Below are 21423 nucleotides of genomic sequence, written 5' to 3'. Positions count from 1 at the left end.
GTAACTTACAGAGACAAACACAAACTGATACGCTTTCCTGGGAATCTGAGTTTGGTGACGTGTCACTGAGGAAAGAGGCAGAGCAGGTGCACTTACAGCAACGGAGATTGGGACTCACAGAGCGGGAATATGATAGAGCATTAATATGATATATGACCCATGTGAAATGTCTATGAACTGATGTTGAATAAACATGCAGAGCAGCACGGCATGATGACTCTGCCTTCTGTGCTTCCATCCCTGTCCAGCAGAGGGCAGCAGAGCTACTCTGGAGCCTCCCCAGGGAGCTGCTGACCTCCCTCAGCATCGCCCACAGCCCAGCAGGGTCTGTTCCTCACTAGCCTCAATCAGTCCACCGTCCTCCTCGCTCTCCAAGTTCCCCACACTAGACTCTCTCAGCCCCTCCACCCAGCCTGGCATCGACCCCCTTAAAGGCTGGTCCCTCTGTAGGCAGCTCCTCCCTCCACACCGTTCGCCCTTTATGGGATGAACGTCCACTCTCACTTCAGGTCTCAGCCAAAAGGTCACTTTCTCAGGGTGCTCTCGGTGATCCCCAGACCAACTGAGACTTCATTAAATGCTCCTGACACACCAGACACTTTCCCTTCATGGCCCTTCTCTCAAATACAATTAACTCCTTAGTTCCATGATTTTCTCTGAGTGCCTGTCTCCCTGTCACAAGGTAAACTCCGTAACCCCAGGGCCCACGTGTGTCCTCTTCTCTGTGGAGTTCACAGGGCCCACATCAGGGCCTGACACATCACAGATGCTCAGAAAATATTCACTAAATAGAGGACGGAAATCACACAACAGAAGCCTGTCATGCCTGTGTGACACCTGGGGGTCACAGCACGTTCCGTGTAGACACGGGGCCACTGGCATCAGGATGGGAGGAGGCCAGCAATACTGTCTCTGGGATGGGCTTTTCCCCTTGTAGAGTCAGGAGGGAGGACAGGGACCTCCTAACAGTGGGGGTTCATATCCCTATTCACTCCCAGAAGATCACACCCCCTCACCCCTCTACCTTGTAAGTGACTTCACTCCTTGGAGGCCCTGAGCCAGCAGCCTGTGTCCCTCCTCTTCTCACAGAGACCTGACCTGGGACAAACTCTGAATTCTCAACACCAGCTGGACTTACCACCAGGAGAGGAGGGAGCCCCATCTTGACCTCAAAAGAATCAGGGGACAACTCCCCGCCTACAGGGTCCCTAGTCTGTGGGGACACCTGATTGTGGTCCTATGAAGGCATCTCACCAGCTCAAGGCATCCTGAGGAATGAGAGGAACTTGCCATCCGGGATTGAACAGAAGAACCAGGATCTGTTTGCTTCCATCTCAGAGGTGCTGAGGGTCCCATAGGGGCTTCCCCTCTCCTAACAGTGGAACCTGGGGGATCCCCTGTCTGAATCTCCACGTGGAGCTGCTACAGCTCCTGGGCTCTGTGGGGAGGCCTAGAGCAGACAACGGACAGGGACACAGTTGACTTGATGCAAGACCCCAGTGCTGTGATGGAGGAAACAGGACATTCTGGGGCCTAACCTCCGGGGCACTGTCCTCTCCCAAAAGCTTAAAGAGACACCCCACCAAGCCCACTCTTTAAATCTCAGGGACAGAAAGCTCACCCTGAGACAGCACATCCCCCAGGGGACAGTTCTTCTGACACTAGACCAGGAATCCTCTGGACAACATCTGTCCTCTCCCTGGGCTCTCCCTACACTGAGATGGAGTCTGGCAGCCTGGGATCCCCAAAGCACAGGACCCAAACTTACCAGCCTCTCAGCCTGGATGCAATGACCACATTTGCACACGGCTCAGGATCAACTCACACCCACTGGAGCCTGGTCAGCATCCCTGGTGCAGCCCCTGACATTGGCCACAGGTCTCTTCATGCCCTCCAGGGGGCGACATTGGGACACACAGACAATTAACACCTGAAAGTGGCTTTGGCTAAGGAGATGGAGAAGGAGCCTGATTTCCATCCCTCCCTTTAACAGATCCTTCTGGGCCCCTCCTACATGCCTACTCTGTCCTGCCCACTCCTTCTAAGGGCCTCTGAGTAGCCTGCCTTATCAGGGGTCCCTGAGCAGGTCCCCACCACCTGCCTGGCACCACCCATGGGGAAGGCAGGTGACCACAGGAAAGTCAGCCAAGCAGAGGACAGAGGCCTCCAGGATGGTCAGGGAGCACATGGACAGGCTCCGAGCCACAGCTCAGCCAACACACATGGAGAGGGGGGTGGTCTCCCTGAAGCCTTCTCCCGAGGACCAAGGAGCCCACAGCCACCTGACCTCCCACCACCACCATCCTCTCACCCGGGACACTCAGGAAACCTCCCCCTTCACACCCAAGAACTGCAGATTAAAATGACACCGCTACTGGGTCTCTGTCCCTGGAAGCAGAGGCCAGGCTGGTGACACTCAGAGATGGAGGGCGGGTACCCTCACCAGTCATCACTCAGCTTGCCCCTTTCTCACCCCCCAAGTCATCTCTGTGGCCTTCCTGTGGGGAGGAAATCCAACCTTCCCAGAGCATTTGAGGACACGGGGAAGACACTGGTGCCAGGCTGGGTTTCTGTGTCACAAACAAAAATAACTCCCCGGGTTTGGAGACCCTTGGGTATCTGCGTGGTGCTGACAGACCCCAAAGCCAGGACACAGCAGAGGCCAATGCTGGGGTGGGTGGGTCATCCCTCTCAGGGTCAGGGGTCCCCATCAGCCTTGCTATTGAAAGTGTACCCCCCAGGCCAGTGTGATCAGCATCACCTGAGAGCTCATTAGATGCAGACTCTCGGGTCCACCCCACACCTCTGGGTCAGAATCTGCATCTTAACAGAATCTTCTGACTCTGAACAGGAGAAGGGGAGAGGCTGCCCCACCCCATAAAATGGGGTCTCAGCCTGGCTGGGTATCCACAAACCTGGACCGCTGCTAAAGTAGCATTTCTAAGGTGTCCCCTAGGCATTCACAAATTCTACAAAGTTCCACAGGTGATTGTGACTCAGAGCAGGAGTGATATCCCTGTGACAAGAGTTCCCTATGTAGCCCCAGAACCCCAGCTCTGAAGGGAAAAGTCAAATGTGAAAGAGAAAGGGCTGCAGGGGACACTGACTGTGCACCCTGACCCAGAGTTGTGGGGACTGCCCAGGGCAGCAGTGCCCCAGGCTTGTGCTTGTCCAAACAAGGGTGTGTGTGTCTGTCTGTCTGTGTGTCTGTGTGTATGTGTGTATATGGAGGGAATCACAGCTAAAGAGGGAGAGGCCTCCACTGTTGCCAGGGAACCAAAATGTAGACAGAAAGGGGAAGGAGAGGTCCAAGGAGGCAGGAATGAGAGGAGGAGAGGGAGGGACCTGGGCAGAGACCCCGCCCCCAGTGCATGTGACCCTGCTAAGCACTCCTGCCCCTGGAGGAGGCTCAGTGCAGAGGGAGGAAGGACAGCAGAGCTGAAGCACCTGGACAGCGGCAGTTGTGAGCACTTCTGGAGCCCAGGCTCTTCTCACAGAGGGAGGGACAGAGCAGGCAGCAGACACCATGGAGCCCCCCTCAGCCCCTGCCCACAGAGGGCACAGCCCCTGGCAGGGTCTCCTGCTGGCAGGTAAGAGGGGATGATTCCCTGAAGGTGGGCAGTAGATGGAGGACAGAGACTGCTGGGGTCTCCTAGGGAGGACAGGGCTCTGAGAGAGGACAGAGGACTTTTGTTTGGACCTGAGAGTAGAGGACATGGGAACAGAGTAGGATGGGTGGAGGGGGCTCAGCAACAGGAAAATTTTAGTGAACTGGAGTTGGTGAGGGGTAGGAAACTCATAACTGCAATATTTTTTAGAAGTTACATTTTGAAAATAAGATAACTATATCCAAGTGATACTTCAGAAAAAAAACATAACCAGGGGCACCAAACATGGTCATTACTAATAAACCTCAGAAATTGACAAACAAACACCAGGACGTGGTGGGCCCTGAGAACACTCATTCATTCATCCAAGGTGTTTGCAGCCTGTTCCGGGCACTGGAGGTACCACAAGATCACACAAGTCCCTGCCCTCAGGAGCTCACATTCTATGGGGAGAAACACAGACAATCAAAGAAATCTGAATGTGATGTCAGGGACAGACAAGTGTCATGAAGGGAACAGAGCAGGGAAAGGTCAGACAGTGAAGACAGAGGGTCTTTAGAGAGGAGGTCAGGGAAGACAACTCCCAAGGATGCACCTGAGAGTGAGCAGGGCTCTGAGGGCAGTGAGGGAGTGATCCAGGCAGACACCTGGGAAGAGTGTTGGGAACAGAGGAAATCACAAGCCCAGAGGGGCTGACGTAATGGTGGTCATGCTCCTGACCTTGACCAGTAGACACACACACACACACACACACACACACACACACACACACTCCAAGTCTAAGAGATGAAGAGACCTGTTCAGGACCCAGGGCCTCATCTTTCCATCCCAGTACATAGGTCCAAATATTGATTGATCTCTCTCTTTTCCCTCCTACTCTCAGTCATCTGGAAACCGCCCACCACTGCTCAACTCACTATTGAATCAGTGCCACCGAATGGTGTCCAAGGGAAGGATGTTCTTCTACTTGTCCACAATCTGACAGAGAATCTCATAGGCTATGGCTGGTTCAAAGCGGACAGAGTCGATCCCAATCAACAAATTGCAACATATGTGATAGACACACAAGAAATTACCCCAGGGCCCGTATACAGTGGTCGGGAAACGATATACCCCAATGGATCCCTGCTCATCAGAACGTCACCCAGGAGGACATAGGATACTACACGCTACAAGCCTGGACAAAAAGTTTTCTAAGTCAAGTAGGAACTGGACAGCTCCACGTATACCGTGAGTGATTCCTCTCTGATCTCTTGGGTTGGGTGGGGTGACACACACACAGGATTAACAGGCCTGGACTGTGCCTACATCCGCCTCTGCATTACGTCTCATGTTGAGGTTTGAGCATTTAGTGCAGGACACATACAATGGAGACAAACTTCATAAGATCGGAATTCCTTTCCCAGAATCCAGGTCTTGCAGAAATTCCCTGCAGAGAGAAGAATCAATCTGATGAGAGTAACTCAGCAGAGGGAGATCAGTCTCAGTCCAGCCCCCTGGGCTCCTCCCCATGAACATGACCATGAGGAAGACTCTGCACAGCTCCGACAGGGCCTGGCCTGAGGGGCCCCCTGGGATCCTCACAGGGAAGCTATATCTGGGAAGCCCCTGCCCAGACCCCTGTCTCAGGGCTCCTGACTCCAGTGACCTTGGGCAGCCTGTGCCAGGGTTAGATTTTGGCCACCTGGACAGGGTTGACTGGGAACAATGATTTCCTGGCTGCCCTAGTCCCAGGCTCCGGAGCTGGTCACCAGCCAGGGCTCAGCCCAAAGAGCCACAGCTGGGCAGGGGCGGAGCCTGATCCTTCACCTGAGACTTGGCGTGGAGAGCGCAGATGGACAAGGTCCCCAGGCCATTAGCCGACTTCCCTGGGGGCATAGAGGACTCCAGAGGGTGGTCACCATCCACAGAGAGGAACAGAGGACAGAAGATGCTCCTGGCAGCTCCTCATCCACCAGGGACCAGGCACAGGGAGGTGTCTCTCTAGAATGCCATTTATTTGGGCAGCTCCTCAGTACTAAGCTTTAGGGCAAGTATTTGGGGATGTTTTAAGGATAATTCACAGGCGACATATTAATCCAGAAACCATTTACCTGATTTTATTTGGGGGAAACGGAGGCACCGGGAGATACAGTCATTGAATCAGGGTCACATAGGCAATGAGTGGCAGCTTAGAGTCATGGCAAGATCTTAGTGAAGCCACAACCCCGATCTCTCCACCACACTGGGGACCTTATGGATCAGATCAAACAGCTTCTTCTTAGAGATCCACAGCTCAAGGTAGATTTTCTGATCTGGAGAGTGACAGCAAATGGAGATTTGACTTGTTTTTACTCAAGAACCAAATTACCTGCATCAACAATCAGAGTCAATGCAGGGAAAATCCAGGCCGCCCCCTCAGGTGGCTGATCCACATCTCCCTGCACTGAACTTGAAATCACTTTGTTTCCTGATGTGTTGGTGTCATTCCCACTGGAGTACAAAGCGAAGGACTTTGCTTTCTCATTCCCCACTCTACACCTGCAACCAGCACAGTACCCAACAACTCAATTGCTCTTTCAGGAAGGAGGGAAGGAATGAATGGTGAATGAATGAATGATCCCTAACCTCTTCACAGACTGGAACCTGGGTTCAGAATCCTAGCTTATGACCACACTTGTTCTCTGTCTCTCCAGGGGCTGAGACCCATGTTCCATCCCTCTCACCACCAGCCCCTAATGCCACTCCGAGAAAAGAGTATCATGACTGTGGGGCTGCTCAGAAAATAGAAGAGTTTTTAAGGCCGTTCTGGCCCTGTCCCTGGGAGAGCCATGGGCTCTTGGTGCCTAAGGTCTTTGATGTCACTGGTAACCCCCACTGCTCTGACCTTGGAGGTTTCTGGCTCTCTTTGCACATTCCGTGTCCCTCATCATCCTCCCCCTTCATTCCAGCTGGGACTGACCCTATTCTGCACAGCTTCTTCCACTCTTAAGCCTCCCCGAATTCTCCCACTAACACCTGTAGCCAGTCCCACCATCCTGGCAATAGTCAAGGACAGAGAAATAAGTGGGAGCAGCAGCCCCTTGAGGCTCCATCATGAGCTAGTTACCCCAAGTCACCAGGAGAATGAGCTTCCACTGTGCCACCATCCAGGGCTCTTTCCCTCCACAATGGCAACAAGTGGAATATGCCATGGGACAGGGACATGATTCTCTACATGATTCAACCAGGAAGTCAAAGGCAGAAGGACAGGTCTGCAGTCCTCAAAATCTCACAGGCTCATTTCACCCCTTTGACTCCTGACTCAATTCCTCATCCTGGTGAGGCTCCCATTAATCTAGCGGTTCCTGAGACCTTCCCAAGGTGGGGCTGGCCAGATCCTGCACTGTCCTACTATTTCACACACATAAGACTCATAATGACACCTTTACCACAGGGTAGGATGCTCACAGATGGTGAGATCCACCAGCCTCTGTCCTTTCACTTAGACACTGCCCAATTTGGATAAATTTGATCAAACTTATGTTTCTGGAGGTTGAAAGAGAGCCACATGCAAGCTTTGGACCTTCTTCCCATTTGACTGACTGACCATATAAATTGGTGACAGAGACCGCTTTCCTAAATATACTAACATAACACATATCATTTCAACTAATTTGGTAGCATTCCTCCCTTTATATAACAGAGACACGTCAGACTTGCCACCTAATCAATTCTGTCCTCATAACAGGACTCACATGTCTCTCTCTACCCAGGGGGCCACTGATTTCAAACCCACTGTAGCATCTTCCTTTGATGATAACGTGATCCTGGTTGGACTGCAGAACTTGGTCTACGACCTTTAGTGCTCTCTAGAGAGATATTCCTCCAGAAACTGGTGTTACATCTTTGGGGCATTAATATTAATTTTCAGTATGGAAAAAATTTAACTTCTCCTCAGATTTCTGTCTAATAATTTTATTTAAAAATGGTCCATGAGGGCTAGATTCCACCTCCTCCCCTTTGTACTGGTCACCCTTCTGCATTTGAAAACATCTACTTGTATTTCAAGAGAGATCAACATGGTCCTCACTGCCCTCTGCAGTGGGAGAAGAGACCTTAAAGACCAAGGGCAGAGCACATGGTTCTGCTCTCAAAGCCAGCCAGCCCCCGCCTGACGCTCTCATTCTTTTCTGGATCATTTCTAGTCTTAACTCTGCTCTATCCTTTATGGAGTCACTGTCCCATGCCAGTCACCATGGACCACCTGGGCAGACATGCCCCACTTCATGGCCCTGCAGCCTGAGTACTGAACTGACCTCTGGGCTTGCTCCTTATCTCCCAGTATAGTATTTCTGCTCAAATACCCAGTTCCAGGCTATGCTGCTCAGTCTTCTCTGGGTTTAAGAACTATAGGAAGGCCCATCATTACCCATCTCTAGGATAACCCTGGAAAGTAAGGCCTCAGGGAAAACACATCTACACTAGATGATGTACGTCTGTGTAATAGAAAGGGCCTCAGCACCCACACTTTCCAAGTGAGGACCCCAAGGTTGGTCAGACAGTTAGCTGGTCAGTGAAGAACAAGGAGAAGCACTGGGTGGTCTCTGACTCCCAATCCTGTGTCTTTCCATGACCAACCCTGATGCTTATTTGACTTGGGAAAGTCTGTGCTTTCTCCCAGACGTAGAGCAGGTGGCCTTAAATTCTCTGAGTGCTCAGATCCTTATGCATTTGCCTTGGGATACACAGACCTGCCTTATTCTTTTAAGGACTTGGGTTGGCTGAGAGGTGAGAGATGCCAACTCTGATTGAAGCGGCCTTTAGAGGAATCAAAGGTCCCACACAAGGCAATATTCTCTCTGTTATCCGTGCAGCGGAGTTAACCAAACCCAACGTCACATGCAACAACTCCAGGCCCGTGGAGCATGAGGACCGTGTAGTGTGAACATGTGAAGCTGAGACTCAGGACACCACCTACCTGTGGCTGATCAACAATCAGAGCCTCCTGGACAGCACCTGGCGGGAGCTGTCCCTGGACAACAGGACTCTCACTTTATTCCGTGTCACAAGGAATGACACAGGACCCTATGAGTGTGAAACCCGCAACCCAGTGAGTGCCCGTCGCAGTGATCCATTCTACCTCAATGTTCTCTGTGAGTAACTTCTGTCCCTACCTGGCCCAGGGTGTCTGCCCAAAACCACACTACCTGTGGCCAGGCCACATTCATCCCTCTCAGATTCGTGTACACAGACCCTCAGCCCTGGACACCAGGCTGGCCATGACTTCCTGTGTCAGGCAAATCTGGGCAGGCCCAGCCTTGAGCCAAGACTAGGAGGGGACGGGCTGCTGCTGTCTTGAGAGGCTCGGGGTCAAAAACCTGTGATGGGACAAACAGGTTAATGTCTCAGAATCAGGATGAGTGAACACAGAGGGGTCATGTTTGGGAGTTTTTAAGGCAAGGTTGTGACCTGGCTCAGAAGGATACTGTGGCTCTCGTACAGACCAGGAGCTTCCCCTTCCCTCTGATTACATCACAAATGGCTTTATTCTGTTTGCTCCAGATGGCCCGGCTGCCCCCACCATTTCCCCCTCAGACTCCTATTACCGTGCAGGGGCAAACCTCAGCCTCTCCTGCCACGCGGCCTCTAATCCACCTGCACAGTATTCTTGGCTTATTAATGGGAGGCCCCAGCAATCCACACAGGAGCTCTTTATCCCCAACATCACTGCGAATGATAGTGGATCCTATACCTGCCTCGTCCATAACTCTGTCACTGGCTTCAATAAGACCACAGTCAAGACTATTACAGTCTCCGGTAAGTGGCTCCCTGGACCATTGGCACCAGGCTTTGGTGTGGAAATCTGTCTGGTTTTCAGGAAACAGCCTCCCGAAAGCTATTGCCCATCTTGTGTCCATCCTGTTCCTGAACCCTCCCACGACATCTCTGCAGACTCTTCCTCCCCTTGCTCTCTGATTTCCCAGAGCAGATGTGGGTCCAGCCTGGAATCTGGGAGAGGGTTCTCTCAGCCCCAGAAAGCCCCACACAGTGGAAGGGGCTTCACAGAGGGAGAAGGAAGAAGGTCCTTCTGTTCCTGGCTCACCTTATGACTGACTCTGCTCTGATGCCACCTGTGGTGGGACAGGGGCATGTGGAGAAGGTACATGGGCAGCCTGTCCTCAATCTGGCCAAATTGTGCCACCCACTGACACCAGAGCCTTTCTCAGGTCAGGCTGCAGGAAAATGGGAAAAGAGCAAGCCTCGGTGCAGACTCCGCTGAGCCGTGTCCTTGCTCTGAAGTCACCAACTGTATGACACTGTGTGACACCAGCACATACCTATACCAAAGGAGTACAGTGAATTATGGTGCACACTTGGAAAAATAGGTAGATTCATCCATGAAGTCCCTTCATGGGATGGAAGGAGCAGTGCCAAAAAGTTTAGAGTTTACAGAGAGAGCTAAGTGTACCAGCATTTTATTAAAACTGTGACCACTTCTCTCTAGAGATATCCTTCTCTGTGATACTCAATCCATGAACCAAGAAGTAAACGTCCGATTCACATTGAGAAATCCTTTAGATTGGAACTTCTCTAGGTCCTAAGGTGATGATGACTGGCTGGGCCATGATCATTCTCTAATAAACTATTTAGCAAAAGAAACACCTTCACTTCTCTATTTAAATCTACCATACCCAAGAGCACGCCCGATCTTTCATCAAGTCACAGAAAGCTCTAGCAAAGGGTCACACAAAAGCTAATGGGAGAAAAATTCCACCTGATGATGAGGATGCTGGATACATGGGCTGAGAAGAGGTATCTGGAGCTGATACTATGGAGATGACATGGGGAACCAGTCTGTGGTCATGCTGGCGTTATTAGGGGCTCAGAGAGGAGGTGCAGCCCTCCCCTTATAGACTGTCACCTGAACAAAAACACTCGTCCTTCTATAGGGGCCAGAGCCATCCTCTCGGTCACCTTCACACAGCTCACAGTGGGATCTGAGAACTGGCTGAGGAAGGACTGTGGCCCCAGGCCCACTCTCACTCAGTCACCTCCTCTATTTCTCCACAGATCCAGTGGCACAGCCCTCCATCCAAGCCAGCAACACCACAGTCACAGAAAATAAGGACGCTGTGGTCCTGACCTGCCTCACAAATGACACTGGGATCTCCATCCAGTGGTTCTTCAATAACCAGAGTCTCTGGCTCACAGAGCGGATGAAGCTGTCCCAGGACAACAGCACCCTCACCATAGACCCTGTCAGGAGGGAGGATGCTGGCGATTATCAGTGTGAGGTCTCCAACCTGGTCAGTTCCAGCAAAAGTGACCTCCTCAGGCTGGAGGTGAAAGGTAAGTGACCACTTGTCCCATCCCATATCTTCCTGGGAGGATGGATGACTCCACCAATGTCGTGCAAAATGGATAGAAGCTACAGAGGGCAGAATATCAACCAAGGGACCAATACAGTATACAGAATGGCAAAGTGGTTAAGACCTCAGTCTCTGAATCAAATATACGAAGTTTCTTATCGTGGGTCTGGCATTTCCTGTGTGACCTTGCACAAGATTCTTTCTTTTTCTGTTACCATTTTTTTTAAATTTTTTGTGTATTGCAGTATGATTGGTTTATAACATTGTATAAATTTCAGGTGTACATCATTATATTTCTATTTCTGCATAGATTACATCATGTTCACCACCCGAATACTAATTACAACTCATCACCACACACGTGCCGAATTATCCCTTTCGCCCTCCTCCCTCCCCCCTTTCCCTCTGGTAACCACCAATCCAATCTCTGTCTCTATGTGTTTGTTTATTGTTGTTATTATCTACTACTTAATGAAGGAAATCATATGGTATTTGACCTTCTCCCTCTGACTTATCTCACTTTGCATAATACCCTCAATGATCTTAAAGGAAAATCTTTCAGTGTTTCACCACTGAATATGCTGCAAGCTGTGGGCCTTTCATGTAAAGCCTTCACTATGTTGCACTAGTTTCCTTCTATTCCTAAGAGTGCCGGTATTTTGTTTAATCAGTAACCACTTCTCTAGAGATTTCCTTCACTGTGATATTCAATCCACAGACCTGAAAGTAAAAGTACTCTTCAGAGTGAGAAATCCTTTGACTGAAAACTCTTCAATACCTAAGCTTATGGAGACTGGACAGGGCCATCCCCATTCCCTAACAAATTATTTAACAAGAAGTAAATGCCTTCCCTACTTACATAAAGTTCCCTTGGCCCTAGACATGGACAGCCTGCCTTCCCCAACACACACAAAAGTTTATATAGGGAATAGGACCTGATCTTTTTAGAGTCAAAGAAAGTTCTAGAAAAAAGGCAACAAAAGTTCATGAGAGAAAAATTCCACTTAATCATGAAAATGCTGGACACATGGCCTGAGAAGAGGTTCCTGGTACTAGTATTACAGAGATGTCCACGGGAACTGGTCAGTGGTCATCCTGGGGTGATCTGGGTCAGAGAAAAGGTGAAGCCCTCTCCTTACAGACTGTCACCTGAATAAATACTTACAACACTGTTCACAGGGTCAGGGCCATCCTCTGGGTCACCGTTACATAGCTGACTGTGGGATATGAGAACTGGCTGAGATCTCTGAGGAGGGACCGTGGCCCCAGGCTCCAGCCCCACTCTCAGTCAGTCACCTCCTCTGTTTCTCCATAGACTCAGTGGCACAGCCTTTCATCCAAGCCAGCAACACCACAGTCACAGAAAATAAGGACGCTGTGGTCCTGACCTGCCTCACAAATGACACTGGGATCTCCATCCAGTGGTTCTTCAATAACCAGAGTCTATGGCTCACAGAGAGGATGAAGCTGTCCCAGGACAACAGCACCCTCACCATAGACCCTGTCAGGAGGGAGGATGCTGGGGAATATAAGTGTGAGGTCTCCAACCTGGTCAGTTCCAGCAAAAGCGACCTCCTCAGGCTGGATGTGAAATGTAAGTGACCACTTGCCCCATCCTACATGTTCCTGGGAAGATGACTCTACCACTGTTGTGCAGCATGGATAGAAGTCATAGGAGGCAGAATATCAATTAAGAGATCATTATAGTAAACAGAATGGCAAAGTGGTTAACAGCTTAGTCTCTGAATCAAATATTCTAAGTTTCTCATCCTGGGTCTGGCATTTTCTGTGCAACCACACACAAGATTCTTTTTTTTCTGTTACCATTTTTTAAATGGAAAATGTTTTGTGCTAAAATATTCATAAGATTTACCATTTAGGCATCTGTAAGTGTATAGCATTTAATGCAATTAAATGCATTCACATTGTTGTGCTGTCATTCCCACTATCCATCTAGAAATTTTCCATCTTACTATACTAAAACTCTGTACCCATTAAACAATAACTCCCCACTTCCCCACCGCAGTCCCTAGCAACCATCATTCTACTTTCTGTCTCTATGAATTTGACTATTCTAGGTACTTTGTGTAAGTGGAATCATACAGTATTTCTCCTTTCGTGTCTGGCTTATTTCACTTAGCATAATGTCGTCAATGTTCCATCCATGTTGTAGCATATATCAGAATTTCATTCCTTTCTACGGCTGAATTACATTCCCTTGTATGTATATATCACATTTTGCTTATCATTCATCAGTCGATGAACTTTTTGGTTCTTTCCATCTTTTGGCTATTGTGAATAATGCCGCTATGACCACGGGTGTTCAAATCCCTACTTTCAATTCTTTTCCATATTTACCAGAAGCAGAATTGCTGGATCAAATGGCAATTTTTTGTTCACTTTTGGATGAACTGCCATAATATTTTCCACAGTAGCTGCACCATTTTACATTCCCACTAACAATGCACAGAAGTTCCAATTTCTCCATAAAGTTCCCTTGGCCCCAACATGGACAGCCTGCCTTCCCCAACACACACAAAAGTGTATATAGGAAATAGGACCTGATATTTTTAGAGTCAAAGAAAGTTCTAGGAAAAGAGGCAACAAAAGTTCTGGAGAGAAAAATTCCACTTGATTATGAGGATGCTGGACCTGTGATCTGAGAAGAGGTTCCTGGTGCTGATAGTACGGAGGGGTCCAGGGGAATGGGTCAGGGGTCATCCTGGGGTGATATGCGGGTCAGAGAGGAGGTGCAGCCCTCGCTTTACAGACTGTCACCTTAATGAATACTTAAAACCTTGTGCACAGGGCCACGGCCATCCTCTTGGTCACCTTCGCACAGCCGACTATGGGATCTTTGAACTGACTGAGATCTCTGAGGAAGGAGCATAGCCCCAGAGCCCAGCCCCACTCTCACTCAGTCACCTCCTCTGTTTCTCCACAGACCCAGTGGCACAGCCCTCCATCGAAGCCAGCAACACCAAAGTCACAGAATATAAGGACTCCGTAGTCCTGACCTGCCTCACAAATGACACTGAGATCTCCATCCAGTGGTTCTTCAGTAACCAGAGTCTCTGGCTCACAGAGCGGGTGAAGCTGTCCCAGGACAACAGCACCCTCACCATAGACCCCGTCAGGAGAGAGGATGCCGGGGATTATCAGTGTGAGGTCTCCAACCTGGTCAGTTCCAGCAGAAGCGACCTCCTCAGGCTGGATGTGAAATGTAAGTGACCACTTGCCCCATCCTACATGTTCCTGGGAAGATGACTCCACCACTGTTGTGCAGCATGAATAGAAGTCATAGGAGGCAGAATATCAATTAAGAGATCATTATAGTAAACAGAATGGCAAAGTGGTTAACAGCTTAGTCTCTGAATCAAATATTCTAAGTTTCTCATCCTGGGTCTGGCATTTTCTGTGCAACCACACACAAGATTCTTTTTTTTCTGTTACCATTTTTTAAATGGAAAATGTTTTGTGCTAAAATATTCATAAGATTTACCATTTAGGCATCTGTAAGTGTATAGCATTTAATGCAATTAAATGCATTCACATTGTTGTGCTGTCATTCCCACTATCCATCTAGAAATTTTCCATCTTACTATACTAAAACTCTGTACCCATTAAACAATAACTCCCCACTTCCCCACCGCAGTCCCTAGCAACCATCATTCTACTTTCTGTCTCTATGAATTTGACTATTCTAGGTACTTTGTGTAAGTGGAATCATACAGTATTTCTCCTTTCGTGTCTGGCTTATTTCACTTAGCATAATGTCGTCAATGTTCCATCCATGTTGTAGCATATATCAGAATTTCATTCCTTTCTACGGCTGAATTACATTCCCTTGTATGTATATATCACATTTTGCTTATCATTCATCAGTCGATGAACTTTTGGTTCTTTCCATCTTTTGGCTATTGTGAATAATGCCGCTATGACCACGGGTGTTCAAATCCCTACTTTCAATTCTTTTCCATATTTACCAGAAGCAGAATTGCTGGATCAAATGGCAATTTTTTGTTCACTTTTGGATGAACTGCCATAATATTTTCCACAGTAGCTGCACCATTTTACATTCCCACTAACAATGCACAGAAGTTCCAATTTCTCCATAAAGTTCCCTTGGCCCCAACATGGACAGCCTGCCTTCCCCAACACACACAAAAGTGTATATAGGAAATAGGACCTGATATTTTTAGAGTCAAAGAAAGTTCTAGGAAAAGAGGCAACAAAAGTTCCGGAGAGAAAAATTCCACTTGATTATGAGGATGCTGGACCTGTGATCTGAGAAGAGGTTCCTGGTGCTGATAGTACGGAGGGGTCCAGGGGAATTGGTCAGGGGTCATCCTGGGGTGATATGCGGGTCAGAGAGGAGGTGCAGCCCTCGCTTTACAGACTGTCACCTTAATGAATACTTAAAACCTTGTGCACAGGGCCACGGCCATCCTCTTGGTCACCTTCGCACAGCCGACTATGGGATCTTTGAACTGACTGAGATCTCTGAGGAAGGAGCATAGCCCCAGAGCCCAGCCCCACTCTCACTCAGTCACCTCCTCTGTTTCTCCACAGACCCAGTGGCACAGCCCTCCATCGAAGCCAGCAACACCAAAGTCACAGAATATAAGGACTCCGTAGTCCTGACCTGCCTCACAAATGACACTGAGATCTCCATCCAGTGGTTCTTCAGTAACCAGAGTCTCTGGCTCACAGAGCGGGTGAAGCTGTCCCAGGACAACAGCACCCTCACCATAGACCCCGTCAGGAGAGAGGATGCCGGGGATTATCAGTGTGAGGTCTCCAACCTGGTCAGTTCCAGCAGAAGCGACCTCCTCAGCCTGGATGTGAAATGTAAGTGACCTCTTGTCCGATCCTACATCTTCCCGGGACGATGACTCTCCCAATGTTGTGCAAAGTGGATAGAAGTCACAGGGGGCAGAATATCCATTAGGACATGATTACAATAAACATAATGGCAAAATAGTTAAGAGCTCAGTCTCTGAATCAAATGTAGTAAGTTTCTCATCCTGAGTCTGGCTTATACTGTGTGACCTCACACCAGATTCTTTCTTTTTCTTTCTGTTACCATTTTTAATGTCATAAATTATACCTAAGACTTACAGTTTTAACCATTTTTAAGTGTATACTTCAGTGGCATCAGTAGAGTCATACTGTTGTGCAACCAACACCGCTATCCATTTCCAAAACTTTTTTCATCTTACTATACTAAATTCTGTACCCAATAAACAATAACTTCTCACTCCCTGCTTTAGCCCCTGGTAACCGGCATTCTAGTTTCTGTCTCTATGAATTTGACTATTCTAGGTAAGTAGTATAAGTGGAATCAGATGATATTAGTCCTTTGTGTGTCTGGCTTATTTCACCTAGCATAAATGTGTTCAAGTTTGCATCCATATTGTACCATATACCAGAACTGTATCCCTTGTTAAGGTTGAATAATATCCCCTTGTATGGATATGTCCCATTTTGTTTATCATTCATCCATCTTTGAACTTCTGCATTGCTTCCACTCTCTGGTTGTTGTGAATAATGCTGCTATGAACATGAGTAGACACATATCTGTTCCAATCCCTGCTTTCAGTCCTTTGGGGTATTTATCCAGAAGTGGAATTGCTGGATCAAATGGTAATTCTTTCTTCAATTTTCGAATGAACTGCTACACCATTTTCCGCAGTGGCTGCACCATTTTACATTCCCACTAACAATGCACAGAAGTTCCGATTGCTCCACATCCTCGCCAACACTTGTTGTTTTCTGTTTGTTTCTTTGTTTTTAAATAGCCATCCTAATGGGTGTGAGGTGGTACCTCATTATGTTTTTGATTTGAATTTCCCTAATGATTAGTGATGCTGAGCATCCTTTCATGTGCTTATTGGCTATTTGTGTATCTTCTTTCGAGAAATGTCTGCTCAGGTGCTTTGCCCATTTTTTGACTGGGTTTTTTATTGTTGCTGAGCTGTAGTTCTCTATATTCTGGATGTTCATCCCTTAACAGATATATGATTTGCAAGTATTTTCTCCCATTCTTTGTGTTGTCTTTTCACTTTGTGGATAGTCTTCTTTCATGCACAAAAGTTTTTAATTTTGGTGAAGTCCAATTTATCTATTTTTCCTTTTGTTACCTGTGCCTTCGGATTCATGTCGAAGAAATCATTGCCAAATCCAAAGTCATGAAGCTTTCACCCTATGTTTTCTTCCAAGAGATTTTACATTTCAGTCTTTGATCCATTTTGAGGTAATTTTTTGTATAATGTGTTAAGTAAGGGTCCCACCTCATTGTGTTGCATGCATATCTAGCTTTCCCAACACCATTTGTTGAAAAGACTGTCTTTTCCCCGTTGAATGGTCTGGGCACCCCTGTCCAAAATCTGTAGACAATGTATGCGAGAGTTTATTTCTGGGCTCTCTTTTCCATTCCATGGGTCAACATGTCTGTCTTTATCCTAGTACCACACTGTTTGGTTACCATAGCTTTGCAGTAAATTTGGAAATCAGGAAGTGTGAGTCCTCTAACTTTGTTTTTTTGAAGATACTCTTGGATGTTTCTGTTCCTTTCAAATCCCACATGTAGTTTAGGGTTGCTTTTTCTGTTTCTGCAAAGTAAAGGTCATTGGGACGTTCATAGGGATTGCATTTGAATGTGTAGATCACTTGGGTATCATCGTCATCTTAACAATATTAAGTCTTCCAATCCATGAACACAGAATGTCTTTCTATTTACTTACCTCTTTTTATTCCTTTCCACAATGTTTTTTAGTTTTTCAGTGTACAAGTCTTTGATCCCCTTGGTTACATTAATTCCCCAGTATTTTACTCTTTTTGATGTTATTGTAAATGGAATGGTTTTCTTAACTTCCTTTTCAGATTCTTAATTGTCAGTCTATGGAAACACAACTAGTTTTCGTACATTGATTTTGAATCCTGCAACATTGCTGAATTCCTTTCTTAGTCTAAGAGGTTTTTGTCGAATCTTTATGGTTTTCTGCATATAAGTTAATGCCATCTGCAAAAAGACGTAATTGTACTTCTTCTTTTCCATTTGGAGGCTTTCCCTTTCTTTTTCTTGACCAATTGATCTGGCTGGAACTTCTGTACTATGCTCCACAGGGGTGGTGAAAGGAGCATCCTTGTCTTCTTCCTGATCTTAGAGGAAAAGCTTTCAGGGCCGGCCCCATAGCATAGTGGTTAAGTTCAGCGTGCTCTGTTTCGCTGGCCTGGGTTCCCGGGTTCAGCCCCGTGTGAGGACCTACACCACTCATCAGCCATGCTGTGGTGGCGACCCACATACAAAATAGACGACGACTGGCACAACAGTTAACTCAGGGCTAATCTTCCTCAAACAAAAAAAGAGGAAGATCGACCACAGATGTTAGCTCAGGGTGACTCTTTCTCACCAAAAAAAGAAAAGAAGCTTTCAGTGTTTCACCATTGAGTATGATGCTAGCTGTGGGACTTCCCTATAAGGCCTTCACTGTGATGCACTAGTTTCCCTCTCTTCCTAAGAGTGCCAGTATTTTGTTAAATCGGTAACCACTTCTCTAGAGCTTTCCTTCACCATGATATTTAACCCATAGACCCGGAAGTAAACGTCCTTCTCAGGGAGAGAAATCCTTTGATTGAAAACGCTTCAATGACTAAGCTTATGAAGACAGTGCAGGGCCATCCTCATTCCCTAACAACTTATTTAGCAACAAGTACATGTCTTCGCTACTTACATACAGTTCCACTGGCCCCAGAGATGGACAGAGTTGGCTAGCCTGCCTTCTCCAACATACACGGAAGTGTATATAGGAAATAGGACCTGATATTTTTAGAGTCAAAGAAAGTTCTAGGAAAAGAGGCAACTAAAGTTCCGGAGAGAACAATTCCACTTGATTATGAGGATGCTGGACATGTGGTCTGAGAAGAGGTTCCTGGTGCTGATAGTACGGAGGGGTCCAGGGGAATTGGTCAGGGGTCATCCTGGGGTGATATGCGGGTCAGAGAGGAGGTGCAGCCCTCGCTTTACAGACTGTCACCTTAATGAATACTTAAAACCTTGTGCACAGGGCCAGGGCCATCCTCTTGGTCACCTTCGCACAGCCCACTGTGGGATCTTTGAACTGACTGAGATCTCTGAGGAAGGAGCATAGCCCCAGAGCCCGGCCCCACTCTCACTCAGTCACCTCCTCTGTTTCTCCACAGACCCAGTGGCACAGCCCTCCATCGAAGCCAGCAACACCAAAGTCACAGAATATAAGGACTCCGTAGTCCTGACCTGCCTCACAAATGACACTGAGATCTCCATCCAGTGGTTCTTCAGTAACCAGAGTCTCTGGCTCACAGAGCGGGTGAAGCTGTCCCAGGATAACAGCACCCTCACCATAGACCCCGTCAGGAGAGAGGATGCCGGGGATTATCAGTGTGAGGTCTCCAACCTGGTCAGTTCCAGCAGAAGCGACCTCCTCAGCCTGGATGTGAAATGTAAGTGACCTCTTGTCCGATCCTACATCTTCCCGGGACGATGACTCTCCCAATGTTGTGCAAAATGGATAGAACTCACAGGAGGCAGAATATCAACTAAGACTAAGAGACCATTCCAGTAAACTGAATGGGAAACTGGTTAAGAGGTCAGTCTCTGAATCAAATATACTAAGTTTCTTATCCTGAGTCTCGCATTTGCTGTGCGACCTGCACAAGATTCTTTTTTTTTCTGTTACCATTTTTTTAATCATAAAATATTTTGTGCTAAATTATTCATAAGATTTACCATTTTAACCATCTTGAACAGCTCAGTGGCATTAAACACATGCATATTGTTGTGTTGTCATTACCACTATCCATAGAAATTTCCATCTTACTATACTATAGCTCTGTACCCATTAAACAATAACTCCCCACTTCCCCACCGCAGTCCCTAGCAACCATCATTCTACTTTCTGTCTCTATGAATTTGACTATTCTAGGTACTTTGTATAAGTGGAATCATACAGTATTTGTCCTTTCATGTCTGGCTTATTTCACTTAGCATAATGTCATCAATGTTCCATCCATGTTGTAGCATATATCAGAATTTCATTCCTTTCTAAGGCTGAATTACCTCCCTTGAATGTATATATCACATTTTACTTATCATTCATCAGTCGATGAACTTTTCGGTTCTTTCCATCTTTTGGCTATTGTGAGTAATGCTGCTATGACCACGGGTGTTCAAATCCCTACTTTCAATTCTTTTCCATATTTACCAGAAGTGGAATTGCTGGAGCAAATGGCAATTCTTTGTTCAATTTTTGGATGAACTGCCATACCATTTTCCACAGTCACTGCACCATTTTACCTTCCCACTAGCAATGCACAGAAGTTCCAATTTTCCACATCCTTGCCAACACTTGTTGTATTCTTTGGGGGTTTTTAAATAATAGCCGTCCTAATGGGTGTGAGGTGGAATCTCACTGTGGTTTTGATTTGCATTTCCCTAATGATTAGTGATATGGAGCATCTTTTCATGTGCTTATTGGCCATTTGTATATCCTCTTTGGAGAAATGTCTATTCAGTTCCTCTGATCATTTTTAAATTGGGCCCTTTTTGTTGTTTTGTTGAGTTCTAATGGTTCTTAATGTATTTGGATATTAATTCTTTGTCACATACATGATTTGCAAATTATTTCTCCCATTCTGTGGGTTGTCTTTTTGTTTTCTTGAAAATGTTCTTTGCTCCACAAAAGTTTTTAATTTTGATAAGGTCCAATTTATCTATTTTTTCTTTGTTGTCTGTGCTTTTGGTTTCTTATCCAAGAAATCACTGCCAAATCAAATGTCATGAAGCTTGCACTCTGTGTTTTCTTCTAAGAGTTTTATAGTTTTAGCTCTCACATTTAGATCTTTGATCCATTGTGAGTTAATTTTTTGTATATGGTATTAGATACGAGTTCAACCTCATTCTTTTGCATGGATATTCAGTTTTCCCAATACCATTAATTTTAAACACTGTCCTTTCCCCCATTGAATGGTCTCATACCCTCGTCAAAAAACGTCTGACCATATTTGCAAGGATTTATTTCTGGGTTTTCTATTCCATCGGTCTGTATGTCTGTCTTTATGCTAGCACCACACTGTTTTGATTATTGTAGCTTTGTAGTAATTTTTGAAGTCAGGAAGTGTGAGTCCTCCAACTTGTTCTTCTTTTCCAGATTGTTTTGGCTATTTGGGGTCTCTTGAAATTCCACATGAATTTCAGGATGGATTTTTCTATTTCTGCAAAAAAAAGGTCTTTGGCATTTTGATATGGATTGCACTGAATGTGTAGATCACTTTGGGTAGTGTTTTCATCTTAACAATATCAAGTCTTCCAATACACAAATATGGAATGCCTTTCCATTTATTTATACCTTCTTTAATTGCTTTCAGCAGTGTTTTTGTAGTTTTTCAGTGTGTAAGTCTTTCAACTCCCTGGTTAAGTTAATTCCTGGGTATTTATTCTTTTT

General features: G+C 46.7%; 1 protein-coding gene and 1 long non-coding RNA gene across 3 annotated transcripts in view; one reads left to right on the top strand and one right to left on the bottom strand.

Annotated features, from left to right (window-relative positions):
• LOC147912871 (uncharacterized) overlaps nt 1–21423 on the bottom strand; it is a 214153-nt gene that overhangs the window by 89030 nt on the left and 103700 nt on the right. The window lies entirely within an intron of this gene.
• LOC106800044 (cell adhesion molecule CEACAM5-like) lies at nt 3527–19431 on the top strand. Its single transcript, XM_087422305.1, has 8 exons — nt 3527–3590; nt 8525–8722; nt 9132–9386; nt 10641–10919; nt 12171–12533; nt 13884–14162; nt 15512–15790; nt 19145–19431. Exons 1-8 carry the CDS (start codon nt 3527–3529, stop codon nt 19429–19431), a joined length of 2004 nt encoding a protein of 667 aa, XP_087278431.1.

Source organism: Ceratotherium simum, chromosome 33 (genome assembly GCF_057802395.1).
Source record: "Ceratotherium simum simum isolate JZ-2026a chromosome 33, ASM5780239v1, whole genome shotgun sequence".
Taxonomy (NCBI): Eukaryota; Metazoa; Chordata; class Mammalia; order Perissodactyla; family Rhinocerotidae; genus Ceratotherium; species Ceratotherium simum.
This window is presented reverse-complemented; position numbering and strand designations above follow the sequence as displayed.